This window comes from Microtus oregoni, unplaced genomic scaffold (genome assembly GCF_018167655.1).
Source record: "Microtus oregoni isolate MIOR12 unplaced genomic scaffold, Mior012 000044F_ref0000062, whole genome shotgun sequence".
Taxonomy (NCBI): Eukaryota; Metazoa; Chordata; class Mammalia; order Rodentia; family Cricetidae; genus Microtus; species Microtus oregoni.
In genome coordinates this window covers 8,555,496-8,583,365 of record NW_024543218.1, presented here as the reverse complement: position 1 = coordinate 8,583,365, position 27,870 = coordinate 8,555,496, and the positions used below count along the sequence as shown (strand labels likewise).

Here is a 27,870-nt window from a genome sequence, read left to right as displayed (position 1 = left end):
TTTTGAGACAGGGTCTCTTTACATAGCTCTGACTGCCCTGGAACTCACTATGTACATCAGGTTGAATCTATTTGTGAATAAAAAATAATTTTCATAATTTGAATGTAAGTAGGAACACATTTTTATCATTATCAAATTAATTTTGAAAGTAAAATTCTTTAGTCAATTTGAAGTTAAGCTAATTTATAAGAAAATAATCAGGTAGTTTAGCATGAACTCATCAGCCACCTGCTGTATTATACAAAATAATTATTTCTGATAAATAATCATAATTTTATTCATGCTTAATGTCTTAAAATGTAAACAAAAATCTCATGTAGATTATCTGAGCTAAATCTCAGCATATTTTCTTTTAAAAAAGATGCTGATACGATTACATTTCTATTAAAAGGTGGTTTTAAATATTCCTAATAAAGGAGACATGAAATCTGAAGGAAGGCTAAGCAGCATGATACATGTTATGAGATTCTTCCTCACAGGAAAAGCTATGACTGTCTTCACAAAGGATGAAGACAGATTATGCTTTCTACGTCCCTATCATTTTCTCACTTCTCAAACCATACGTTAGTAAACAAAGCTTTGCTCCTCTTTAAAACCTCCACCCCTAAAAATTTGAAATTATATTTCCTTTACTTTGTGTGTGTGTGAGAGAAAAATAAAGACAGAGGCAGCACGAGGGAGACGCGAACACGGGTGTGCATGTCATGTCAAAGGACAGCGCGTAGGAGCAGTGCTGACCCCACATTCGTAGTGGGGGGCAGTCGCAGTCAGTCATCAGGCTCCCTACAGGCGCCCTACCCACCGAGATGCCTCACTAGGCCTGCTCTTTAAATGGTAATCTCCTGCCACCTCCTCACTTTTGTCAACCACAACATTCAGTCTACTTCTGAAGCCAGAAAAATGCCTTTAGGGGAAATTCATAAAAAGAAAAATTACAGAAGAGGTAAATTAAGCAACCAAAAGTCAATAAACAGATACGTTTTGTGAGAGAGGCCTTTAAACATTTAGAATTGTAATGACAGGATTACACTTATTCTTGAACTAAAATTATTCCATTGTTTGTAGCATTCCGAGAAAAAGTGTCATTCGAAATATATTTGTAGCCTTTATGTAATTTTATATTCCCAAAAGTCCTATGTATGGATAATAGCGGTAACTTTATATTATGGGCTACCTAACATATATAACAATGTAGTTAATCACCTAACTTTTAGAACTATTTCATTGTATTTTCACATTAAATTGTCTTAGAGTAAAGTTTAAGAAGTAAGCAAGGATTGAAAATACATTGCTACTTCCATCAGCTCATGACAGTACCGGTATATGTGCATGATCATATCTACTTAGACACAGTCTCTGTAGAGCTCTGGCTGTCCTGGAACTCACTCTAGACCAGGCTGACCTGCGCTTCCCTCCTGAGAGCTGGGATTCAAGTTGTGCGCCACCACACCCAGCTTGTAGGTATTTACTGTTAAAAAGCCATCGCTATACTGAATTCCTACTAAGAATTAATGATTATTATGAATATAATGAAATGGGGTGTTCAATATTACAGTTCACCAAGGAATCATTGAAGAGTTAGTGGCTGATTTCCCAGACTAACAGTGCGGGAATAGAAGAACACTGGAGGGAAAGACAGGTTCCCACAAAAATAAGTCATTTTATTTTTGATGGTTGGATTCGGGTCAGTAGGTAACTTTGGAAATGGTACAATTTTAGGAAGAATATACACAATTACATCTCTTTTCTAACTTTGTACTATGATGCATAAGGAACAAATGGAGAAAATGTGGTATATCCCAAAGTTTGAACAAAATGCAATTCACACATGGAAGACTAGTATTGAGAAATTTTATGAATAATCTATAAGCTTCTAAGTCTCTGGAATGGATTTATAATTAGCACTTGTCCTGTTGTCCTGCATGCTCATAAACTGCTTCCTAACGAATGGTAGTGAAGGCCGGAAGGCTTCCCAGGAAGAGCAAAGGACATGGCCGTCTGATGGGAACGTCTGAAGAGCTGCAGGAGCTCAGCAGTTCGTCCACACTGTCCGGATCCTCTCCCCGCACAGTCCTTCACTGCACAGGGAGGTGTTGCACTATTGTGGGTTCCCAGGCAATAATAAAACTAGGATTGATGCACACAACACACTCTAAAGACTGCCAATGGCTATACAAGCAAGGAAACATCTCGCTTGACATCATGAATGCAGTGCATGGAGATGGGGCAGGGGTTGTATATCCTGATGTCTCACAAAGCAACGGCTTCTGCAGGGTGACTACCTGGCCATGACTGCTCCCTCCGCCACCTACACACCGTGGGGCCTTAGGCAAACTGAACTTTTCTATCCTTCTGTTTCCTCATATGTAAAACAAAGATAACGTAACCCTTTCATAGATTTGTTGTAAATACTAAAGGGGACAAGACAAATGTTCAGAACCATGCCACATTCCCCCAGTGAACACCAGTAAAACCCCACTCAGAAGAGTGGTGACAGACCAAAGTAGCAAAGACGCACGGACGTGCAATGTGCAAACCTGGCTCCCACTGCAGTGAAGGACAGTGCTGCAGTTCCTGGGGCTGGAACTCTACTCGAAACAACGGCTTGAGAACCAAGTCACTGAGTCTTCCCTGATTGACGCAGCTATGAAAACAACACTGCTCTGTAACGTAAGAGGACAAAGCTCCCATGAGCTGTGCGTTAGCAGCATCCACTCCATGCCTGCAGTTTAATGTGTGTGTGTTCACATTCTCTCGCGGCTTCGTATAACTGATGGCATCGTTCCAGTTCCATCTGATGAAAGTATAAGACTGCGCCTGTGCACCCTACATACTATTATGGTATGTCCCTCAATAATACCTAATTATGCATTTCTGCTTCTTAAAGTGGGTGATAATTAAAATCTTTAGCCTCAGGGAAAAAGCATACTCACTCAGTAATATTGCAAGTTTCAAATTCTGCTGGTTTGCCAAGTATTCCAAATGTTCTATATGATCAGCTACAAATATTTCTGCCTTATTGTGCAATATAGTTAAAATAATGATTCCGTTACGGTTGCAGAAAAGAAAACATTCCTAGATTGGAACAATACATGTGGGCTACAAAATTTCATGTTGGCAAAATATGACACTTATAAAAATGAACTTGGAGAAAATGCTATCCCCGTTCAGCTGACACCTCGCTTGCCAGGTTTCCTACTGCAGCAGAGGGGCAGTCCACGTACAGGGAGCGTGGAGGGGGTGTCCATGATGGCATGAGCAGAGGTGGGTACGGTGTCAGTGAGCCCCCCTTCTCCTCACATCACTGTGACCCTCTCTGGGGACAGATGAGGAACTGGTCCTCCCAGGCCTTCTTCTAGAAACTGGCTCTTTTCCCAGCCCTTTTTGATTCTTTTTAGCTTTCGGCTTATGCACGGGAGGAGTAAAACCGTCTTCCCCACAATTACAGCCGAGGGTAAGACAAGCGCCAGGACGAAGTTTGGCGGTGTGTAAAACCGGTAGTACTCTTCGGCAAAAGCGCGTTTCCATCCGTAGATTAACACGTGGAAAGTACTGATGAGCAGAGCAACGTAGCCGAGTGTAGACTTGAGGCAGAGGAAGGAAAGGAGATACATTACTCTCCACGTAGCAACCTATGCAGACACCCTGTTTATGTTTAATCTTGGGACTGACCTGCTATCACTTAAATTAAGCAATTGAAGACAGTTTTCACAAATTTCATAAGCACTTATCTGCAGTGCTCCAATCTTGCACATATCAGACCACAGTGCACACACTGACTAGTCTCATTAGTCAATCTAGTTTACACAAGCATTCCTATGCCATTAAAAATAAAAGCATATCATTAATATTGTGCAATGTTATATTGAATGGCTATGTAAATCATGCCTTTGCGTAGATCACTCTGATCCCAAATTTATTCAACCATAAACCGTACCATTTATATTTTTGTTTATGTTGGTTTATTTACTTAGGGCTGATTCTGCTGCTGGGCTCACTGATCAGCACGTCTAGCTTTTCTCTAATGGTGCAGACGTGCATGGTGTCCAAATGCTTTGCAGCTGTCGCAGTGGCGCATGGCTGCGACCTCAGCACGAGGGAGGACAAGGAGAGAGAATTGCAAGTTCAGTGCCAGCCTGATCTACGTCGTGATTCTGAGGCCAGCCTGGGCTATATAGCGAAACTCTGCCACAAACAAATAATCAAAATAGTGGTGGGGGTTATCCACCACTACTGTGTATAAAACCATGGTAGTGTGTGTATAGGTACATACAGGTATGTGCACAAATATAATTAAATACCAAAAAGTGATCTTTTGAGAATGCATATAATGGTCTTACATGGATAGTAGTTAATAAGAAAATATGGTAAGACTAGTAACAATTCAAGCATGCGGGGACTGACCACAATAAATTGACGACTAAAAACAGTAGTTTAGTCCGCCATTTATAGGTTAAGAGATTACTTTCACTTCTCTCAGTGACTACGTTTAAGGTTACTTACTTTGACAACTAGTTTACAGCACAGAAAACTAACAGTTCATCAGTATAGCGATGTAATATCTGAGTTCACTAGGAAAATGTTGGTCCCTAGAAGGCAAGACGCTCGCAACTCGTGGTCTAGCTTTGTGATGATGGGTGTCTGGCCAGAACCTCCCATCAGAAAGCCTTCTCTTTTCTTTCAGGTGTGTAACTAGGGGTTAGGAAACTGCCCGGTCTCCTTTCTTCAAAGGGAGAAAATGAATTCGGACAAGGATTGTCCTTCATTTGAATAAGATTTTTGCATGACTGTGAAAAATGGGTGAGCTGGAGGGAAGTAGCAGGGAGTAGATATAAGAAAAATACATTGTATAAAACTTGGCTCTTTCAAAGAATATATAAAAATATTCTTTAAGAATTTCCTCATGCTGAGTGATGGTGGCACATGCCTTTAATCCCAGCACTCGGGAGGCAGAGACAGGCAAATCTCTGTGAGTTCGAGGTCAGCCTGGTCTACAAGAGCTAGTTCCAGGACTGGCTCCATAGCTACTGAGAAACCTTGTTTCAAAAACCCTGAAAAAGAAAAAAAATTTCCTCAAGCAACCAAGCACTTGGGAGGTAGAGGCAGGTAGATCTCTCTGAGTTTCAGGCTAGCCTGGTCTACAGAGCAAGTTCCAAGACAGCCAATACCACATAGAGAAATCCTGCTCCTCTGGGAAAAAACAGACAAACACATCGCTAGGCAAGGAATAAAATACAGTACGGTCAAATGACTCTACTATATATATATATTGTATATATTGTGCTATATACCATTTGGATCAAAAAGTACAGATTGTGACCATATCACTAGAAGCCAAATTTTATATATATTTAAAATATGTAAATATGTTATACAGATATTAATGGAGGCTAACATTTAACCTTTTAAAGAACACAAGTGTTCTTTGATTTCCTGGGCATTGATGTAAGACTGACATAGTAAAACGTTAACGACTCACAGATGCAGCTGGCTGTCACAACCCATTAGCATCATTATCTAGTTTAACTGCGTTTGTGATCACGTATGTGCATGTGAGTTCATTTCACTAACAATAAACTGACTTTTCGGGACTGGAGAGGTGGCTCAGAGGACCTCGTTTGATTTTTAATACCCACACGGTGGCTCACAACTGGTCCAAACCTTCCGATCCAGTAGATCTGACACCTTCTGACCTTTGTGAACATGACATGCACACGTTACCCAGATAAAAACACGTGAGCAAAACGCTCATTGAGGTAAATCTTTTTTAAAAAATAAATCAAAGTAAATTGACTTTGAACATTAAATTTGATCTAAACCCACTTCTCTCCCTTTATTCTACAACATAACAGACATTGCTATGACGCCTTTCCCTTTCTAACCAGGATATATAGTCTGGCCTCCAGCCATGTGTGCTGCCTGAGCTGGATAAGCAGCTATGACCTCAAAGGCACTTTTTTTAGATGGAGCAAATTTAACATTGAACTTAACAGTGAAATTCTATGCTGTCCGACGTGTTACCAAACAAAACCTCACATACCTGAATAAAACTGAATTCCCTCCAGTTTAAGGCATTGCTCACTGAAGGGATTGAAGTGACTGCCAAGAGGGACAGTAAGCCCAGGCTCATGATACCAAAGGAGATGTACATTTCAATTCGCCAAACCTCTTCCTCATTCCAGGCATTTTCAATATTCGCATGAACCTAACAAGAAAAGAAATGTGAGTTTCCTTTACTTCACAGACTATTAGCGGATTCTACGTACCGCTTACTCTTGGCCTAAAAAGAACCAGGCCACTTTTGACTATGTTTAAGACTAATAGTGTTCAATCAGCACAATGAACCATTGTGGAGAATCTGCTCATAGTATCATCCCAGATGTAGAGAAAAGGGGAGAGAATGTTAAATCAAAACAGGACAAAGACCTCCCACCTCTTCCAGCATGTAAAGAGGGGAACAAGCCATGTCCAAACTGTGTCACTACTGCAGAGGCCCTGAGTCCAAGGCCATGGAACACCAACTGACTGGTTCTCAAGTGACAGAAAAGAAGTCTTTGTTGTCAGATGCCAGGATGCTTTTTCAGGTTTGTATACATGTGGCTGATGTTTGGGGTATGTTCTACAGCATTTAACTAGGGATTCTACACTACCTTCAATGCCTCTGTCTTCTTAACCCTTCTCTTCTGGAAACCAAAATTGCTTCAGGATAAGTTGTGTGGAGCTGAACTCGGTCCACTTGAACGACTCACTAACAGACCTTCCCAACTCCCAACTGCTTCTTCCATTTGCAGTATTTTTCTCCAAACCCTAACCCGTATGTTGCTAATGCATATTAATCAAGTCTGACTTAACTGTGAATTTCTGGCAATTTGCAGAGTAAATACTTTTAGTATTATCTATTTACCTATAGAGAATACAATTAGGGCATAAGTTAAGAGTTGGACTCCTTCCACTGAAGATTTGATTTAAGTGTGTATCTATGGTGGAGAAAAAGCACATTCTTATTACCATCTCAACTCTGTCCAGTTTCAGTTAACAAGGCATAGTCATATTTAAAAAAAAAAAGCTACTCCCACCAACATCGCTGAGCTTCTATGCTGAAAAAGCTCTAGCTAAATTCCTGGCCACTGAGTGTGGTGGCTCATTCCTTTAATCCTAGCACTCAAGAGGCAGAGGCATGCAGGTCTCCGTGAGTTCAAGACCAGCCTGGTTTATATGGCAAGTTCCAGGCCAGTGAGGGCTACATACTGAGACCCTGTCTCAAACAAAACAACCCCCACAAAACATACTCCTCTCCAATATCGGCTATCCAGAAGAGCAGCAGATGCGGGTAAAAATAAAAACAGTACTTCTGCTCCCTAAATATCCCCAGAGAAAAATGCCGTTAAGTACATATAAATTGACACTGTCTTAACTCAGATTTTACAGTTCCTAAGGTAGGCCGCTAGAGCCAGAGGAGTAACAAGCATGTGCAGTACCTGCTGATAAGCCATGTTGAGAAACAAGTATCTTTCTGACCTTCTCATCGGCAAGCAGAGGCTGTAGGCCACATGGACAACAGCAAAGAAAAAGCCCAGCAGTCCCAGCTGCTTCCTGCACTGCAGCCAGGTATCCAGCCACGGTGGGAATCTGCGGTACTTGGTGCCGTAGTAAAGCTGATACATAGCTGCCAGGAGGCCCGCCAGGTACACCAGGGACAGCAAAGTAATGGCGACTATAGGCAAGGTTTTGTTCACAATCTCAATAGGAATCTTGTAAAAGTCACTCTGCTGGTTCCGGGCATACGGATGTATCACATCTCTGACAAAGGAATAAAGGAAGAAAAATGTGGCCAGGCTTATGGCTACGACCACTGGTCCCCTCCAGAGAGTAAACAGTCGCAGGGGTAAATTTTCAATCTCCTTGGCTGATGATAAGGATCCCAGGTCAACAGGAATAAAATTCAACTGACGGGCAAGTTCAATAACCTGTTGTCGAGCCTGGATGTTGTTGCTGCATATATAGACCTGCAAGAAAACCCAAAAGGCTTGTTACCGCCGCTGTTTGTAGAAGTCGCAAACTGTCCTCTATCTGTGGTGCCTTCTTTAATAGCTGCTAACGATGCCAGAGAACGAGGATGAGAAAAGGGGATTACCTGTAAGTTATTAAACAGACAAATACTACCATAGGTATTGTTTTAAAACAGTATCTTAACAATGAATTAATCAATCAAAAGTACCACATTACGGTTAGATATATTAGTATCTTAAAAGACAGACTTAGAACAGTGCCATAAAAGCACAAAAGTATTTACCCCACGATGAAAAAGTGCAGAGAACCTAGCTGCAACCCGGAAGGCGCAGAGAGGTTCTCACGAGAGGGAGGCTGCTGGAGAAGGTCTGCTTTCTGGGGCACGTGGGTCAGCAGCAGCTGAAAAGGAATACCCCTCCCCCAGAGGACTCTGTGGCCATCTCCTCCCAACCCAGCTTTCTAAGTGTGAGGCCGGATCTCCTTGCTTCTGTGGGCACCTTTTAGTTCTGGGAATGTAGAGATTCTGCCTCAGAGAGCAACGGAAAGCACTGCCCTTCACAGTGATCCAGCCAGTGTGCAGACGGGCACGGGCTCCAGGGGTGGCCTTCTCAAGTAAAAGGTACAAATTGTGTCGTGATGCCGGACTCCTTATAACATCAACCTTTAGGTTGAGAGGTCAATTCATTGAGTATCTGTAAACACTTGAATAATTCCAGGTACACTGTTTTATCGATGAGCATATAAAACTTTTTCCTTGTTTTAATAATTCTTCGCAAGTAAAACGATGATTCGGTCAGGCTACTGCCTTAAACATCAAGAGCCTGCCATTTTCTAAGAATAAACACATCATCTCTATAGGAGGAACTCTAATGACGTCGTAGGTAGGGTGAGGAGGCCGTCATCTCTATAGGAACTCTAATGATATCACAGGTAGGGTGAGGAGGCCATCATCTCTACAGGAACTCTAATGATGTCGTAGGTAGGGTGAGGAGGCCGTCATCTCTATAGGAACTCTAATGATGTCGTAGGTAGGGTGAGGAGGCCGTCATCTCTATAGGAGGAACTCTAATGATGTTGTAGGTATGGTGAGGAGGCCTTCATCTCTATAGGAACTCTAATGATATCACAGGTAGGGTGAGGAGGCCGTCATCTCTACAGGAACTCTAATGATGTCGTAGGTAGGGTGAGGAGGCCGTCATCTCTATAGGAACTCTAATGATGTCGTAGGTAGGGTGAGGAGGCCGTCATCTCTATAGGAACTCTAATGATGTCGTAGGTAGGGTGAGGAGGCCATCATCTCTACAGGAACTCTAATGATGTCATAGGTAGGGTGAGGAGGCCGTCATCTCTATAGGAGGAACTCTAATGATGTCGTAGGTAGGGTGAGGAGGCCGTCATCTCTACAGGAACTCTAATGATGTCCTAGGTAAAGGTGAGGAGGCTTTGAAACCCCTCTGATACTGTGATATAGTAAAAAATTCAACAAGTTTCTGTTGCTGCAAGTTCAGTGCTGGAGTGAGCTACTACTATGAACAGGAAGATCATCTCACTCCGAGCTAGAAAAATATTGATACAAAGTCTCTGGTGTAGTTTGAGGAAAACAAGTTTCCAGATATACCCTGAAGACATCTGTGCACAGGCTCTGAATGAGGCCATATGGAAGTGTTTGCCTGCTAAACCTATTTACACGAAGGAGTCAATACGGAGCCCAGCTTTCAGGCTTTGACTCTCAGCTGACGGTAGCCAGCTTTATGAACTAATGATAAACTCGGTGCTGGTAAACAAATATGGATTTCCAAAAATGGGAGCTCTTTTATAGCAAAGAAATAAGAAAAACTTACTAATTTATTGCAGGTGTGAAATGGTGGAAAAAACCTTTTTTCCTACATGGAGAAAAGTCTATAAATAATAACATTATAATGACCTTTTTTTATTTGAGAAAAGGCTATAAATGATAAGATATTATAATAACTCTAGAGCTATAACTGAAGCATTCAAAACTGATGACTGCTCGTCATCCAGCCATGATGAAGTACCAATTATCTGGCTCTTGTCATGATGGAGCTTGTAGCTCATTCTGAATTTGAATTTAATCACTGTTCCATGAGGGTTTTTCCATTAAAAATTAAAATGATCATGAATATGAGCAAGGGATTATGTCAACTTTGTCTCAGAGGCCCTGGCTCAAATTTGCCAATTTTACAGGATATGTTCCTTAAAAAGAAAGGAAAAACTGTTTCTAGAAGCGGGAGTGGGGTCCACGATCAGGTCCCTGATCTGATCTATAACACAGAGGGATGGGGAAAGCGTGTACTGCTTTAAATACTTGAGTAGGGTGTGGTGGCTTATGACTGTAAATCTCCGTCTTTGGGAAAGCCCCACAAGGTGGAGGCCAGAGTGAACCAAACTATGAGACTGTCTCAAAAAACTGAAAGCAAGAAGGGGGGAAGGAAGAGGGAGGTAGGGAGGGAGAGGGAGGAAGAGAGGAGGGAGGGAGGGAAGGAGGGAAAGAGGGAGGGAGGGAGACAGACAGACAGACAGACAGACTTGAAGTGGGCAGTTACTGTAACGGCCAGTCTTGTCAACGTGTTTGAACCTGAAATCACTAAGGGAAGGCGATGCGCACTTCTGGATGCAGTGAGGGTTAACCAGGGAGGAAAAGACTCACCCTGAAGGGTGGGTCAACCATCCCATGGGCTGGGGGCCAGGATGAACAAAAGGAGAAAGGAGGGAGCCAACAGGCTGGTGGCGTCACCCTTTCTTTGCGTTCTGCCCTCTACTGCATGAACAGCTCTGCTCCATCATTCTTCCCCAGCACGATGGACTGAGTCCTCTGAAACTGTGAGCAAAGTAAATCTTTCTCACTTAAGTCCAGGCACTCGTGTCATAGTAGTAGCAGGTACCCAATATAGAGTTCATGGCTCTAACCCATAGAATAAAATGATCAAGCATTCACCAAATAAGAAATGGACTTGACTATCTTTTTAAAAGATCTGTTGTGTGTGTTTGTGCACACGAGGGTAGTTGCCCTCAGAGGCCTGGAGTTGGAGCTACAGGGAGTTGTGAGCTACCCAGTGTGGGTGCTGAGATCCAAACTCCTGTCCTCTGCAAGAACAGCACCTTCTCTAAACTGCTGAGCCATCTCTCCAACCCCATAATTGTCTCTAGGAGTGAAAACAAAAAGGTCCTTTTCCCACAACCCTCAGATGCCTTTGAACTTGGTAATTCAAGGCCACACATACCTGGCGGCTGGCATCCTTGGGCCCTAACTGAAGAGCCCAAGCTGAGATGACATTAAATCCTTTGACAATCAGTGAGTCCGGGAAGAGTGAAGCCAGGTACTCGGCGTTGGACTCTGGGTACTGATTTACCCTCATGTTGTTGCTGACGTCAATCAGGATTTTGCCCACAAGCAGGTGTCTCAGGTCCCACAAGGAGGTGTAATGTTCTCTATGGATGGCCACAAATATTATATTTGTTTTTGTTAAAGCGTCTTCATGGTGGGTGACATCCACCACATGAGGAAAAAATTCAGACGCAAACTTCGGATTTCTGCTTCCTATGACCACGTGGTAGCCACACCTAATAAGCCGAATGGTCAGAGACTTGGCAAAATCCCCACTTCCTATCACGCCCACAGTGACCTTCCTGGCATCTTTGATACCATTTATGCCGTTAGGCAAAAAAGTCTCCAGGCTCTTGGGGCTTCCCATCATAGAGATGGATTCCATGGTGGAAACGCTTCTAAGCTCTCCAGAAATGTCCTAGAGGAGAGAAAAGAAAATGTTCACCAATTCAGCCTACTGACAAACACTAAAACACCTCTAGACATTGTAATTATGTTCTGCATCTCTAAAGGCAAAATATTTTGACATGCTATATAACCCAGAACACAGCAAGCACAATTTGGAAGCAAGAGATCTCTAAATAGAGAAATGAACACAGAGGTGATTAGCTAGGCGAGGCTTCGCGAGTTCACACAGATAACCCGGGAACCTTAAGTGTGGATTCTCACTCAGCCAGTTTGAAGGAAGGTTTGCGTGAGTCTGCATTTCCCAAACACTGGTGTGGATGCTGCTGGGCTACGGGCCACCCATGTGTAGCAAGGCTTCCAGCGAAGGAGGACTTTCACTTAGCATGTTTGTCAGAAACAGTTCTAGCGAGCAGGAGCTGGACATACCAGGTGGCAAATCAGAAATGACACCAGAAGCAAAGGAAAGAACCTTGATACCAAGAGATAACTTTTTAAAAAAATCCATAAAACAAATTTCTATGCTATACAACCAAAATGCACAGTCATTTGGGGGGGGGGGGGTTCGGGTCTATGAACCATCTGGTATACCCGATAAACTACAGCTTTTTAAAGGCAACTAAAATACAAAAGCCACAGTAAAATTAATACCATCACTTGAACTATGCTGAAAAACAGGCATCAAATCCTATTGAAGAGCCAGGCATGGTGGCACACGTCTTAATCCCAGCATTCAGGAGGAAGAGACAGATGGATCTATATGGGGCCAGCCTGGTCTATGTGGTGAGTTCCAAGGCCAACCAGGGCTATATAGCGAGACCCTGTCTTAAATTAAAAAAAAAAAAAATAAGAAAAAAAAAGAGAAAAACCAAACAAAAACCTGCCAAAGGAATAATTAAATACCACAGACATCTTATCATTTGCCCCATATGCCTTAACAACGCTTCCCTATGTAAAAGGGTTTAGTTGTGTTTATGGGCTCAAATACATAGTATGTGTCTTCTCCTTTTCTCTCCCAGTCACTGGCTCAGGAGACTATGATGCAGTTACCCTCCCCGGGGTATGGGGCTGTCAGGTTATTTTTTATTGAAGTGACTGAAGTTTCTACTTGTAACAACTCGTTCACTCGCACAGGTCACATCTGTGTCTGATGTCTGCATCACTGACGCACAAGCCATGCATCAGGGTTGCTGCTGGCTCCGAAGGAAAAATGCTACCCCATCTGCCCCCACCGTGCCATCTCATTCACATTAACAGCAAATACAGATCACTGCACAAGTTAATGGACTTTACAGGCCCGAGTGGAATGTTTCGAAACGTGGACTTTTTTTTTTCCAGTTTTCGTTTTTTACTAAATAAAATGTTTGGAGATAGGAAAACTCAACTCTCCTAGCAATAATAGATCATGCCCAATGACCCTGAATAGATCCATAAACTAAATTTTAGAAGAACAACACTGATATTAATATTGCTTAATTCTTAAATAGTACAGGTTCCAGCTCTGCTTGATATTTTACATGTTAATCAAATCCATACAACTGCCCTGATGAAGGGGGGCTATTATAATGCCTATGTGCAGAGGAGACAGAAATAGATGCCATCAATTTGTCCAGCGTTGCCTGAGAACACGGAAAGCCAGGATTAGAATGCCGAGGAAGGCATGTGCCATTGGGTGGATGTGAGGGGTATTTAAAAGGCTGGGTGTTTCAGCAGCTGCTGCTGCTAGCTGAGAACCGGCTATGGGGACAGAGTGGAGCAGTCATGTTCGTATTTGTGACATTCTTTGGCTATTTCTCTGCTCTCCAGCATTACTTACTGATTTTAACGTCTAACCTAGGTGAGAGGGGAAAATTCCCCGTCTTTACATCTATTACACGTCTCATCTCACGCCTTTTAAGTCAGGAATGGTAATTATGTTCTCAGACCATCCTAGGCAACCACGTACTGCAAAGCCATCCTCACATTTCCAGAAGACCCAAGGAATCAGAAGTTAAAGGAACCATAGGCTGTGAAACCAGTACTCAGTCCACTTCTAAATCAAGGGCGAAATTACCAACGTATCTCCCCCTCCCCCATATACACATTACCTAAGGATGAAAAGTCTTACTCGGAGAGCCAGGGATTCCCATCAACCCCAGCTATTCAACATACACTACAGCAGCCCCCACGTAAGAACTGCAAAACCTTCCAACCTAATAATCATGATGTTAAGGCCCTTTCAAATTAAAAATAAAACACAAAGAAATTAATCACATATCTGCTGTTTTTAATACAAGTTCAGACCTCTCTAAATCAGGGTGTGAAGAAGTATATAAATACCTGAGAGCCTAAAAATGTCACCGGTGGCCTTTCATTAAACCACAAATTTTGTATCTACTAATGGGCAACCCTTGTGTTAACATGTTTGGACCTTATTCGCATAGTGCTCCCGATGACAAGTTCTAACTGGACCCTAACAGTGTGGTGTGACTAGGAATAAAATTAACCTATAGGATTAAGGTGTGTGTGTGTGTGTGTGTGTGTGTGTGTGCATTGGTACAGATGCGTGTCTGTACCAATGGAGGTCAGGGGACAACCTGGTGGACAGTTTTATCTTTACCAGGGCTCAGGGGATCGAACACCGATCATCGGATTTGCACAGCAAACACTTTTACGCACAACGCCATCTTGCCAGCCCAAGAGAGACCTCTCATGGATCCAAGATACAAAATGTTAATTGTTGAAACCATATACCACACTTTTGTGTGCTGTTTCACAGAGTATTCTCATGCATAATATTATTTTGTTAAACCCTCAGGTGGAGAGAGAACATATTCTACCTGCATCTAAATGAAGCATAAGCTCAAAGAACTAAGCAATTTGCCAGCAAGAATTCAAATAGAAGTCTTCTAACCCCCCACAGGCCTTTTCATCCCAGCACTCTGTAGGCAGAGGGAGCTCTATGAGAGAGCCTGGGCTCCATAAAGAGAACAGTCTTAAACAACAACAACAAATCTTCTAACTTCTGCTCTTTCTGAGGCTGCAGAGTAAACCTACAGGGAAACCAGCAATTGGTTTCCATCTCCAAAGGTCATCTGTGTGTTTCTAAAAGCAATAGTAACTTTAATGATTATCTTAGTTTGGGCTATCTCATAACAAATGATCTGAATTTATTAACACCGTAAAATGAAACATGAATGTTCTCTAAGTAACGTTTGGTAAACTTCAGGTGAGGGGCCATGTGCCTTCTAGGGAATCTGTAACCACCTTGACGATATGTCTTCCTTTTAGAGGGGGGCAAAAAGAAAGGGCCGAAGAGTGTGTTCCTATCCCACGGGAGTCCCCCATTTCAGACCTAAGAGTAGGCCATCTGGCACAAGCAATGCATATATGTGGCGTTCAGACGGCAGGGCAGAAACTTGACTCATCTGTAATTCATCTAGTATTCTGGATCGTTTCCTTGGTGTCTCCGGAGTGAAAACATAGGTTATTAATGACATCTCCATATTCATCTGTAAGCTCCGCAGCACACATCTCAGCCGACAAGGAGTGATGCATTTACAGACTCAAGACACATCTGCCCTGCGGTGACCCAACACGAACGTATCCGGGTCCCCTGTGTGTGCTCTACATAAGAGATAGAAAGCCAGGGAAGACACAGTGCACACACTCAGAATCCAGGCTCATTAGGCGGAGACGGGATGTACTGATAATAAAAAGTATAATAAAAAATTCATCGCTTAGAATAAAAAACTAAATTGTATAGACAGAGCATCCCCTAGACAGTCAGCATGTACTCGTTCCCTTACTTCAACACACACACACTCTCTCACGCTTTCTCTCCTCTCTCTCTGTTTTGTTTTAAGACTTATTTATTATTTTATGTGTATAGCTGTTTTGTCTGTGTGTATGTCTGCATACCAGAAGAGGGCATGAACTACAGTTATAGCCAGTTGGAAGCTACCATGTGGGTGCCAGGAATTAAACCTGGGGACCTCTGGAAGAACAGCCAGTGCCGATAATCACTGAACCGTCTCTCCAGTTCCCCATGTTCTATGTGTGAAAGATAATAAATTTGTATTTACAAACTACTCCCTAATTCACATATAACTTCTGCATCATTCTTAAGAGAGCCTCCCATAAATGCAGTCTAAAAGTAGGAATGCAGCCGGGCGGTGGTGGCGCACGCCTTTAATCCCAGCTCTCGGGAGGCAGAGGCAGGCGGATCTCTGTGAGTTCGAGGCCAGCCTGGTCTACAAGAGCTAGTTCCAGGACAGGAACCAAAAGCTACGGAGAAACCCTGTCTCGAAAAAAAATCAAAAAAAAAAAAAACAAAAAAAAAAAAAAAAAGTAGGAATGCCTCAAAGGGAATCTGGCTTTCTCGGCCTTACCTGCTGTGACTCCTGAATACCAACAAAAATCCATAGAGGAAGCAAGGCGATTTTCAGTTATTCCACTTTAAGAACCATCCGTCACGTTGTGGAGTATATCTTTCCTATTTTTGTGTATCAAATGATCTTTTTTCAGGGAAGGGTAATGCTAACAGCTGTCTGTCTGTATTGGCAATCTTGTACAATCCCTTTCTCTATTCCTTATTTTATTGGTTTGTAAAACTACCAAGCTTCCAAGGGCCATAATTTTCATAGCCAGTAGGAGGCTCCACATAGGAATGCCCCATTTTCACTGTTAGGAGAAAATGCCTTTCCCCAGAGGGAAGGTACCCTGGGGTCAGCCCCAGGCCACACCCTCAGTTATCTGCTTAGTCATCCTCAAAAGGCAGGAGCACATTCCAGTAATGGAATGTCAGATATCCCAAACCAATTTTCTCTAACTCCATGATGACTTTAACCATTGCAAAGACAGTCCTAAATTCTCTTGACATTTAAACAAACAAGAAGAACCCAACTTCTTACTCTTGGGCCATAACATATTTCTATGGGTATAAAAGGGATTTTGTTTCACATAGGGATTTTGAACATTTTCAGAAATGGACAGAAAACCCCAAAGTCAAGGCTGTGGCTCCTCTTGAAGCAGGCGAGCGATTTCCCAATGCAGTGGTGTTCCAAAGAGGTTTCAAATTCCCACGGTCCAATATGTGTTCAACAACTTAGATTCAATATGTATTCAATAACTAACTGGATGTAGATGTGATCTCATGACATTTCTAGATACTGAGCCACTCAAACGAAGTTTTAAGTTCACGGAATTGCAATTACTAGGACAAAAGCTGGGCACAGTGCACACAATAGCAACTGTAGGACGTGGTGGGTGGAGTCAGGAAGATAAAGTGCTGGACCTGGCAGACAACTTTAAACCCCAAACTTAGAAGGCAGATGCAGGCTCATCCCTGTGAATTCCAGGCCAGTCTGCTCTACACAGGGAGTTCCAGGCCAATTAGGACCACACAATAAGACTCTGCCTCCAAAATAAAAAAAGGATCGAAGTCTCCCACGGCTGAACCGTGAGTTCAAGGCCAGCCTGGCTCTAGGAATGGAACAGGTTCATGAAACAGTTTAGTTAATTTGAGGGACATTTCCAACAAAAAAGGATTTCTGGTTAAATCTAATTCCATAAATTTAGCTAAAACATTTTTTTTCTTCAAAGGTTTTAGGTGTATATGTGCGTGTGTGGGCACCTGTGGGGAGATGCATGTGCATGTGCCTGTGCATGTGGAGGTTAAAGGTCAATGCCGGGTGACTATTTCAATCAATGTCCACTTTATTTTTTAAGATAGGGTCTCTCAGCTCCATCCTCCTGCCTCAGCCCCCCTAGCGCTAGCAGTACCAGCTTTCTATGTGGTGCTGGGTTGGGTCGCAGGTCCTCATCAAGCACTTCGCCGTCTCAGCATCTCTTCAACCCTGAGATCCTCTTCAGTAAGTTAAAACATCTCCCTAATGTTTCCTCAACTATGAACGACAGGTGTTCCTGGCGGGTGCTGTCAGGTTAGGAATCAACACAACACCAAAGTTCCACATACCGACTCATCAGGCCCCAAGCAGCCAACCAGACGCTGACTTTGCAAAGACATGAAACAGGCACTGGTTTCCTGGTTTTTCCAATCAATGAAATTGTGAATACTGAAGCGTACACAGAACTTAAAAATATACCTTGACTGAGGTGTGATTTACACAAAGAATGGCTTCATTTTAATTTATACAAGTTAACAGCTTTGGGTCAATGTATATTGTGTGCCCATTTTTATCAAAAGCTAGCATCACCCCTCTAATTACAAACTCCCTTTAAAAAAAAAAATCCTGCATCCTTCAAAGTCTGGAAAAGCCACTGGCAGGTCAATACACCCATCCATCCACTATCCTCTTACTTCCCTCCCTCCCTCCCTCCGTCTCTCTCTATGTCTCATCTGTGTTGTACAATGTGGGGGTCCCACTAGTGGGTGGGAAGGCAGAACTAATCCCATAACTGCCTCTTCTCCCAAGGATCTCAAGACAGTTGTTTTCAGTTCTCGCTCCACTGAATGACTGGGGAGATTTAAAAGACCTTGTCATTTGTTATTATATAACAATCCTGATGTTTACTTAATTGGCTGAGGGTTGAGCCTGGGCATCAGAAATTTTATAGGAGATCATTAGTTGTGAATAATAGGTTTCCAGGATCAAAAGTACCTCTAAAAGGTCAGGATTCAAGCTAATACTTCCTTTGCTGTTCAGAGACAGCCAGTTTGGCTGATTCTTATTTGTGTCTATTTTCATGTTGTTTCCAACAGTGAAAAAGGGCCACCCAGAGAACAGCTGCCCTTAATAAGAAAAGGTGAAGACTATGCATGCAGCCCGTTCCCCTCAGCATCAGAAACCCCACTTGCTAATTTGTAATCTCTTCCTTCACTTTCTGGGAAGAGCAATGTTATGCCTTACAATGTGTCATCACACCACAGAGGACACTGAGTTCCTGTTTCATAACACTCAAAATCCCAAGTGTTCTGTTGGTATTAACTCTTCCTACCCTCCCAGGAGGAGGGAGCACTTTTCCCTCGGTTCTCCGGACTCCATGGGCCCTTGTCTGAGCAAACCCAGTCATGAGTGGAGAGCCTGGCAAACTTGAGTGCACATATGAGCACAGGGACAGTGATTGTGCTGAAGCAGATTCCGAGAGTGTCCAAGTCTGGGCGACTCTGGTTTCTGTCTTTCTTAAGCTCTTGGGTGATGTCCATGATGCTGGCCCAAGAGGCACTTCAGCTAAAAGATTCTTGATCTTCCCTAAATTTTTATTTAATTTACTTGAAGGTAATATAGATTAAGTACTTGATAAAATTATTCCATGTATAGCAAGTTTTAATTTTGTGCTGTGGAGGTAAATGGACTGGTGTAGGCTTCTGGATCCATCTTGATTCTCAGTCTGTCTCTATTATATTTGTTAAATGGGAAGCAATTGTACCTGGTTCCCACGATCTTTCCCAATGTTAAACTTTCTCTTTGTAAGTCTTGAAGCAACATAAAATGTTACATCATTACCTTATATTTAATACCAACTACAGGAGTTCCAGTTCAAAGAATTTCAAGTAGCATGCAGGCTCCTTGAGATCTCAGGTTCCATATGGGTATTTAATGTGGCCTATGCATGTAATACTTAAGGGAGTATTAAACAGTAAGGCAATGCAATAACAGTAAGCTCAAAGCCCTTGTGGTACTTTGAATAAGAATAGACTCATATCAGTGTGGCCTTGTTGGAGGAAGTGTGTATGTGGGGGTGGTGGAGTCGGGGTGGGGTGGGGTGGGATGAGTGAAGTTTCAAAAGCCCTTGCCAGACCCAGCCTCTCTCTGCCTCAAGAACAAGGTACATAATTCTCAGGTAATTCTCCAATACCATGTCTGCCTGTGTCCTGTCATGTTAAAGATAACGTAAGAATGGACAAACCTCTGAAACTGTAAGCAAGCCCCCATGGTGAAGGAGGTCTTTCTATCTTTGTGTTGCTTTCATTGGTTAATAAAGAAACTGCCCCTGGCCTGTTGATAGTGCAGAATTTAGGTAGGTGGGGAAGATGGAACTGAATTCTGGGTGGAAGAAAGCAGAGTCAGAAAGACGCCATGGATCCGCCACCAGAGTAAGACATGCTCCTGAAACTTAGCCGGTAAGCCACTGCCACACAGAGATTAATAGAAATGAGTTAAATTAAGGTATAAGACTTAGCCAATAAGAAGTTAGAGCTAATGGGCCAAGCGGTGTTTTAATTACTACAGTTTTTGTGTGGTTATTTCGGGGCTAAGCTAGCCAGGCAGCTGGGATGAACAAGCGGGCCCTCCCTCCTGCACCCCCAACTTTCTTTTGTAAGAGTCAGATTGGTCATGGTGTCTCTTCACAGCAATGGAACAGTGACTAAGACAGCCCCTAAGGATTCTCAGTTTAGGATTCCTTGACGTTCCTCCAGCAAAATGGTAGCAGTTGTGCTAAGTTAATTTTGAAAAACAGGGCCTAATTTATTCCGCATGAAAATGTCTAGGACATTAATTATTGTATGACTGAAATTCTGAAAAAGCTATCCTTAGATAGCTTGTGATTTTCACAATCTGATAATTGCTATCAAGAAAATGAAATCCTCCAGAAACATGATGGGGGTACTGTATTCTTCACAAGCTCATATCCGAGCCTCCTTAACTCATCCTGCAAACACGCCACCCCTTTAGGACGACTGGCAACTCCTAGCAACCTCTCCCTAACATCCCTGCCCTCCACTAACTTCTAGATTTCCGCTCTTCCTGGAGATGCTGTTCTTTGTCCACAGTAGCTGCCAATCCTCTCAAGACCTCACTATCCCAGGAGATAAACCTTTCTGTGGTGCTGTTGTTTTGCTTTTGTTTTTGGAGACAGGGTTCCCTGTTGAGCGGTGTCTGTTCTGGAACTCACTCACTGTAGACCAGGCTGTCCTCAAACTCAAGAGATTTGCCTGCCACTGAGAGCTGGAATCAAAGGCGTGTGCTACCGTGGTCCTGCAGCGAAGGCACACATCACCACCGCCTTGCACTGGCCTGCCTGGAGACCCTGCTCAGGGTCTCTTGTCTTTTTGAGCTACTCATAAAAAGCAATGACTCTCTGCCTCCACCTGTCACTCACTTTTCGATATTTCTCATATTTCTGATATTCCAGTGCCTTTCTAAGAACCTCAACTTAAATGTTCACACTGTTATGTTTATTGTAAAATAACTTTTGTTAAAGACCTTGAATTCTATTTCATTCTCCATCTACTAGTTCCTGGCTCAAAATCCTGTCTAGACTTCACTGTGTATATTGAGTTATTCCCTTGAAAATCTCCTCCACTCTTACTATTCCCCATATACACTTGGTAAAAACTTACGATAAACCCAGCTACCCATTTTATCTGTATCTTCACTCAGCTTGGCACAGAATACTAAAGAAAACTCAAATAACCAAGTTTATTGACCCTATCATACATTTTTTGGGGGCTTTTTGTGAGACAGGGTTTCTCTGTAACTTTGGAGCCTGTCCTGGAACTAGCTCTTGCAGACCAGGCTGGCCTCGAACTCACAGAGATCCACCTGCCTCTGCCTCCCGAGTGCTGGGATTAAAGGCGTGCGCCACCACCGCCCGGCCTACCATACACTCTTGATGGTCACCTTCACTCTTCAAAGGCCAGTCTACCCCACACTGCCCTGGAGACCATCCTTTTTGCCTCCTAAGGGTATATAGGTATGGCCTTTCTCATGATATCTCAAACTTAAGAGGTTCAAAGGTCAGCTCTTTTCCTGCAATAGACCTGCTTCTGCTACTCTCAGCTCCTTCACCTCACTGAGTTGGTACCATTTCCCACCAGTTGTTCAGATGAGAACTCTGGGGGTCAATCTTTATTCTTTGCTTTCCTTCATCCTTGATGTAAACTCTTGTTCGTCAACACACTTCTTGCTCTCACAGTATTGCCCTGGCTGGCCTGGAACCTGCTATGCAGACCAGGCAGGCCTTGCCTCACAGAGGTCTGCCTGCCACTGCTGAGAGCAAATGCAGGAGCCACCAAGCACAGCCCCTTTAAGATATTCCGTGCGCTTTCTCCACCGACACTGGCATACCAACTAGTCCAGCTGTTTATCCTTTCTCACTGCAGATATGTATGACTCCCCCTCCCCCACCGCCCCATCTCAAACTCCTGGGCTCAAGAGATCCTCCTGCCTCAGGATCTGGCACTCTAAGCACGCGTCACCAATGTAAACACTTTCTAAATGGTCAGCCTATCTTCATCTTTATCTGCATCCTTTACCCAACCATTCTCCACCCAAGAGCTAAGGTCATCTTAAGACATAAACTATCATAAATGCTTCTCTTCCTTAAAACATCAGTGGCCCCTTAAACTTAGAGCCGCAGCCACCTGACTGTGTGACCTATGGCCCCAGATGTGACAGCCTCTGCCTGTGTGACCCTTATTTCCTACTGCCCAGCACCAGAACCCTTTTCTAGAAGTAGAGAAGACTGAATCACTTTTCCATACTGGGAACCTTCTCCTCACAGGAACAATTCACTCCGGCCCACCCCCATCCTCTTTCAACCCTTGTTAAGTTCCCAGGGAGTTAAACAATTGTTTATTTTGCTTTTCTACCATTGGCTTACTACACACACACACACACACACACACACACACACACACACACACAGGCACACATCCATCCTGCCACCACACTGCCTGGCACATACTGACTACGTATGCAATAAATATTCTTGGTTACTAAATGCATTTTTGTAAACGCCAAGGCCAAAGAAAACGTAACAAGCCTCAGACCTCTCTTTGGAGGTCAGACCTCTCTTTTCTGGGAGTCAAGATCTGTGGGCCCCAAGATTAAGGGATGTGTCTGTGTCAAGGCTGCCAGTGTCTTGCCTACCTCGGAATCATGGGAATAAGCTGAGCAGGGAGTAACTGTACTTCCTGATATCAGCCTGCCCCTTTTCTCACAGGCCTCGCCTTTGCAGCTTTTGGTGTATCTTTATTCTCATTTTCCTATATCATTTATGAACATTTTAAAATTCTGCCTTCATCTGTGTTGTGTTTCCAGTATTAAAACACAATTAGGCTCATTCAGTAGAAGTACATTTTCCATGGGACCGGCACAATGAAAGTAATTTAGACAAAGCTTCTCATTTTCATCTTTCATAGTTAGCTAACCGTATCACTGCTGAAACTGTCTCCTTTCTCTCCCCATCTGAAGGACTAGCTAGGAGGCAGAAGCTGCAGCTGCCACCACTACCTCACTCCAGGCTGTCTGGAGCTGCGCGGATGTGGCTGAATACTCAGGATGCTCATTTTCCCCTCCAAATGGGTTGTCTTGAGTGTGAAGAGAAGTAAGGTGCCAAAGAAAGAAAAATGATCAACTAAATAAAGAAATACCAAAGAGATCGAAGGGGTGGGGTGGTAGATTGGAGACAGAAGCTTGTAAGCGGTGGGGCAGTTACCTGGAACTAGAGGCTAATCAAGTCATGAGGGTGAGGTGGGACAGGAGTCTGAATCTATTTCACCTACAGTGATGGAGCGATAATTAAACGTGGCACAGAAAAAGTTTTTCTATTAAAAAAAAAAAGAAAGAAAGAAAGAAAAGAAAATTATCTGACAGCATATAAAACTGGCACCAATCCTGTCCACGGGATCGTGGCGATAATAAATGGAAACCTCCGTCCAAAAAAAAAAATCTCTTTATCTCCCTATGTTATTTTAAGAACAAGATTTTTAGGGCATAATTTTCAACAAGTTTTAGCTGAGAGTGAACACGGGACGCAGAGATAATTAAGGACACTAAAAGAACAGACCAATTACTTCTAACACAAAATGGCCTGAACACACCGCGATTACACTAGTGAGCAATAAGCAAAGCCACTGCTGGCTTTATTTACCTGTTTGCCAAGCAGCGCTTCCTAACCGTGAAAAGCGCCGCATCTACCCAAACTGACTGGTAAAAGTAACCTGCGGGTCCTTCCCCTTTCGGGCACATCCTACCTGGGACAAGGTCTCTCCTGGCCTCCTTTCTGCTGGGCCTGACCTGAGGACTCCCCCGGGGCTCCGGGAGGACCGCGAGGAGAAGGGGGCGGAATGGGTGTCACGGGCGCCCTTCCGCACCCCTCCCACCTCCCACCTGGCCAGCTCGGCGCCCGCCGTGTCCCGGAGGAAGGATGCGGCTACACGGCGACCCCGGACGATCCGCCAGCCTCGGGCTGTCCCCCAGCCCGCTCACCTCCGCGCCCTCCTCTTCGGGCCTCGCAGCGCCGCGCCACGGCTCCCACGCGCCCAGGGCCGGCCGAGCTCCCGGGCCTACGGAGCGCTCCTCCCGCCCGCCGATCTCCCGCCCCCCAAGCCGGACCGCGCCGGGGAGGAGGAGCAGGGGGAGGAGCGCAGAGGCGGGGGCGGGAGGGGGACGGTGACGCGCAGGGGGCGCGGGGCGCAGGGAGGGCCGGGGACCATCCCCGGCCGCCGTCCCCACGTCTGCGCGCGCTCTCGCCGAGACCCCCGTGCAAGCAGCCCTTGGTGAACCCAGCCCGCATTTACACCCCACTGCCTCCGAGACGCTCGCCACGCTGCTGGGGACTTGGCTTTGCAGAGTGCCCCCCTCCCTTCCCACCCCCTTTCTCCAGAGCTACTCTGTTCCATACAAACCTCGAAGAAACTGCGCTTTTTCTTCGGGCTCGATTGTGTCCTTGGAAGAGAACGATCAGAAATGCCCTTTCAGGAACCGCATTTTCAAACTCCCCGGGACAGGAGGCCGTTCACAGCGGTCGACTGCAGGGCTTAGACTGCAGACCCCGACCTTCACTGTCGCCGGGGCGAGCTAGCGAGCGAGCCTTGTGGGGACTGGAAGGTTGAAAGCCGCGAGTCAGGAGACCTGCGTGCCTGCGGAGAGCTGCCGACCTCCAGACTCCGCAGTGGCCTTGGAGCATCCAGGGTTCGCTGGGCTGTGTAAGGGCACCTTGGGTTCTGACTTTCTGTAATTTCCTCCTTTCTTTTGGATTACCAGGTAGCTAGGTATCCTTTACCCTTTCGGTGAAAAGTGGAGCCTTTATTTTTTTAATCAATTTATCAAAATTTCTCAAATTGGTGCTTCCCCCCCCCCAGACATTAGTAAATCTCATTTCAGCAAATTAGGTTTAAAAATTATCTTTCTTGGTGGTTTATTAACTAGGCAAAACAGAGCAAAACCAGAAGAGGGTCTTGGATCGATCCCGGGGCACTGTACTTTCCCCTTTGAAAGCCACACATAGATAAACCTCTGCAAGAGCCTTTTGGGAAACATCCTTTGTTTGATCCTTATGGCAAGCATCTCTTCCCCACCCCCAAATAGGGTGAAGGTTTAAAGTCAGTGGATAGCGAAGTGTCAGGGTCCACGTGGACGCATTGACAGCTGGTAAAATACTTTCCATTTTGGTAACCGAGGAGGAAAACCCCTCATGTTTTGTGTCAGTGTTTATTATTTCACTTCAATCACTGTCAAATAATGAAAACATCATTAGTGTACTTCTACCACTTCCGGGGTACCAGTGGGGAAAATCGTGACTTGGGCATTTGATGAGAAGATGTAGCTTTTCTGTCACTTAAACAAAATCATTATGTAATATCTAGCAAAGGTTATTACGATTTTTTTCTAGCTAGCATAAACCCATAAGTTATTATAGAAAACACAAGTACACTACACATTTAAAATATCTTTAAAAGGTGTTTAGACATGGGCTCTGCTTATGTAAAAAATGAAGTAATATGTGAGATCATTTGCCTCCCCAAAAAAATAATGAGTCAACAGTGTACAGTTTTCAGAAGGAATATCTGTTTTTTTTGTACTTGAACTATTAAAATAAGCAAACATCCTCCGTGGGTGGGAAATGCCGTGTTGCCAAACACGCCCCAAAGATGGCCATTGCGGCTCAGAGCACCGCACCTTCTGGTCCACTTCATGAGCCGGTGGTCATTTGTCACCAGTGCTTTCTGCTTACAGTTTCGAAGTATAGAAAGCCAGTTTCGCAAGCCTTTTCCAGGTCATGAGCAGTCTCTGAGAAATATCCTCAGTTCCCTGAAGTAATTTATTCCACTGAAGTACAGCAATGATTCATTAAATGGCTCTCTAGTGGCCTGGAGGTGTTAACATAATTTCTGCTTTGAAGTTAGTAGACAATTGAGTAACTTTGAAATGACAGTGCCTAAGGAAACCTTAAGCACCTGGAGCTCTCCGGCAACTCATTCACTAAGACCACGCTTGCTGAGTTCCTGCCATGAACGCTGGACCGCCGGAACTCTTGAACAGCGTGAATGACAGAGTGACCGCGAGTCTTCCAAAGTGTCCATTGGTGGGGGGAGATCAATTATTAAATAGGTGCAAATAAAATGTGCACAAGTCCTTTCCGTGTGAGAGGTAAGTGTGAAGCAGATGAAAACAGAAGACTTTGGGGTGGATAACAGGGAGGCTCTTCACTCTAGAGAGCCGTCATACACATCAGTGAGCTAAAGGCTCTACACTAATGACATTCACACTTGGCCCATTCTCAGTAAACACTGTTTTTTGACAGTACAGAGACTTTGTGAACAATGCATATCGATAGAATGACCTTGGTATGAAATTCTTTTTTTGAAATTAAATTCAATAAATAAAATAGCTGTTATATTTAGTTAATGATATTACCTAAAATGTATTAGTGAATGCATATTTATGTACTTTCAGATATATGTGAGTGTGCTGTATGACCTTCATGGAATAGATTTTGTTTGAAGACTGTGGTGGTTTGAGTAGGAATGAACCCCCATAGGTTCACGGTTTTGAATGTTGGATCACCAGGGAACAGCATTATTAGGAGGTGAGGCCTTGTTGGAGGAAGTGTGTCATTGTGGGTGGGCTGTGAGGTCTCAAAAGCCCAAGCCAGTCCCTCTATTCCTGCAACCTGCCAGGTGTTCTCAGACCCTTCTCCAGCACCATGTCTGCCCCCATGCCGCCATGCTTCCCACCATGCTGATAATGGACTGGACCTCTGAACTGTAGGCAACCCCCAACTAGATGCTTCCCTTGATAAGAGTCGTGGTCATGGTGTCTCCTCACAGCAATGGAATGTTGACTAAGACAAAGACAGAATAGGAAATGTTTTTAAAGCAATTAAACAATACAAACGCGCATCTTTACAAAACAAATATTTTGTAGTTAACATTATTTCATGAACATCTTTCCATCAATGTAATTCAGGGGCTTTTTTTTTTTCTTTAAGTTGATCTCACTGCATAGCCCTTGCTATTCCAGATCAGGCTGGTCTTGAACTCTTCTGGAGTCCTGGGACTAAAGACTTGTACCACCATAGACCCAGAGAAAATTGTTAGTGCCTGTGTATTCCATAATACTATATATAGTAGTCTAACAGAAAGCTTTAAAAAAAATGCATTTTTCAGCTGGGCATGGTGGCACATGCCTTTAATCTTAGAACTTGAGAGGTGGAGGCAGGCATATCTATGTGAATACAAAGTCAGCCTAGTCTACACAGAGAGTTCCAGACCAGCCAAGGCTACATAATAAGACACTGTCTCAAAAAAACAAAACAAAACGAAAGATTCCAGTTCCCTTTGTGTTATGAGTAATTGCTGTGGGATAATGCTCTTGCACACTATAAAATGCTGATTGGCCAATAGCCAGGCAGGAAGTATAGGCGGGACAACTAGACTAGGAGAATTCTGGGAAGAGGAAAGGCAGAGACACAGTCACCAGCCAGACTCAGAGGAACCAAGATGAGAATGCCTCACTAAAGAAAGGTACCAAGCCACATGGCTAAACATAGACAAGAATTATGGCTTAATTTAAGTTGTAAGAACTAGTTAATAATAAACCTGAGCTAATAGGCCTAACAGTTAATAATATAAGTCTATATAAGTTTGTAATATAAGCCTCTATATGTTTCTTTGGGACTGAATATCTGTGAGACTGGGCAAGACAGAAAGAAAAATACTGCTTTAACGTCTTTACATAATTTACTCTTTAGGATATTAAGTGCTGAGAATTTTTCTTTAAGATATATTCCAAAATGTAGGTTTCTTAAAAAATACTTTTATGGGACTGTGGAGCTACTCAGCACTTAAAAGCATTGGCTGCTCTTCCAGAGGACCCAGGTTCAATTCCCAGGTGGTGGTATAGGGAACAGGCAAAAAGCACCTTGTCCTAAGAACT

At 43.7% G+C, this 27,870-nt stretch overlaps 1 protein-coding gene across 3 annotated transcripts; it reads right to left on the bottom strand.

Moving 5' to 3' along the window:
* On the bottom strand, window positions 1–24,474 carry LOC121434617 (metalloreductase STEAP2). Of its 3 annotated transcripts, none has more exons than XM_041633530.1 (5): window positions 24,339–24,474; window positions 11,253–11,774; window positions 7,479–8,006; window positions 6,041–6,205; window positions 1–3,584 (listed from the first exon to the last, which is right to left on the bottom strand). In XM_041633530.1, exons 2-5 carry the CDS (start codon window positions 11,739–11,741, stop codon window positions 3,297–3,299), a joined length of 1,470 nt encoding a protein of 489 aa, XP_041489464.1. In that variant the 5' UTR covers window positions 11,742–11,774; window positions 24,339–24,474; the 3' UTR covers window positions 1–3,296. The 3 variants fall into 3 exon arrangements, with proteins under 3 accessions (XP_041489464.1, XP_041489463.1, XP_041489465.1); XM_041633529.1 differs by lacking the exon at window positions 24,339–24,474 and adding an exon at window positions 23,920–24,036; XM_041633531.1 differs by lacking the exon at window positions 24,339–24,474 and adding an exon at window positions 23,685–23,781.
* Between the last annotated feature and the right edge of the window lie 3,396 nt (window positions 24,475–27,870).

What these genes read in the sequence shown, in the direction of transcription:
- LOC121434617 (XM_041633530.1), bottom strand. Translation starts at nt 11,741, where the DNA reads ATGGAATCCATCTCTATGATGGGAAGCCCCAAGAGCCTGGAGACTTTT. An exon ending in CCAAGGATGCCAGCCGCCAG is followed by an intron (nt 8,007 to 11,252) that starts GTATGTGTGGCC and finishes GTTTTCTTGCAG; the next exon opens with GTCTATATATGCAGCAACAA. An exon ending in GGGAATTCAGTTTTATTCAG is followed by an intron (nt 3,585 to 6,040) that starts GTATGTGAGGTT and finishes CTCTGCCTCAAG; the next exon opens with TCTACACTCGGCTACGTTGC.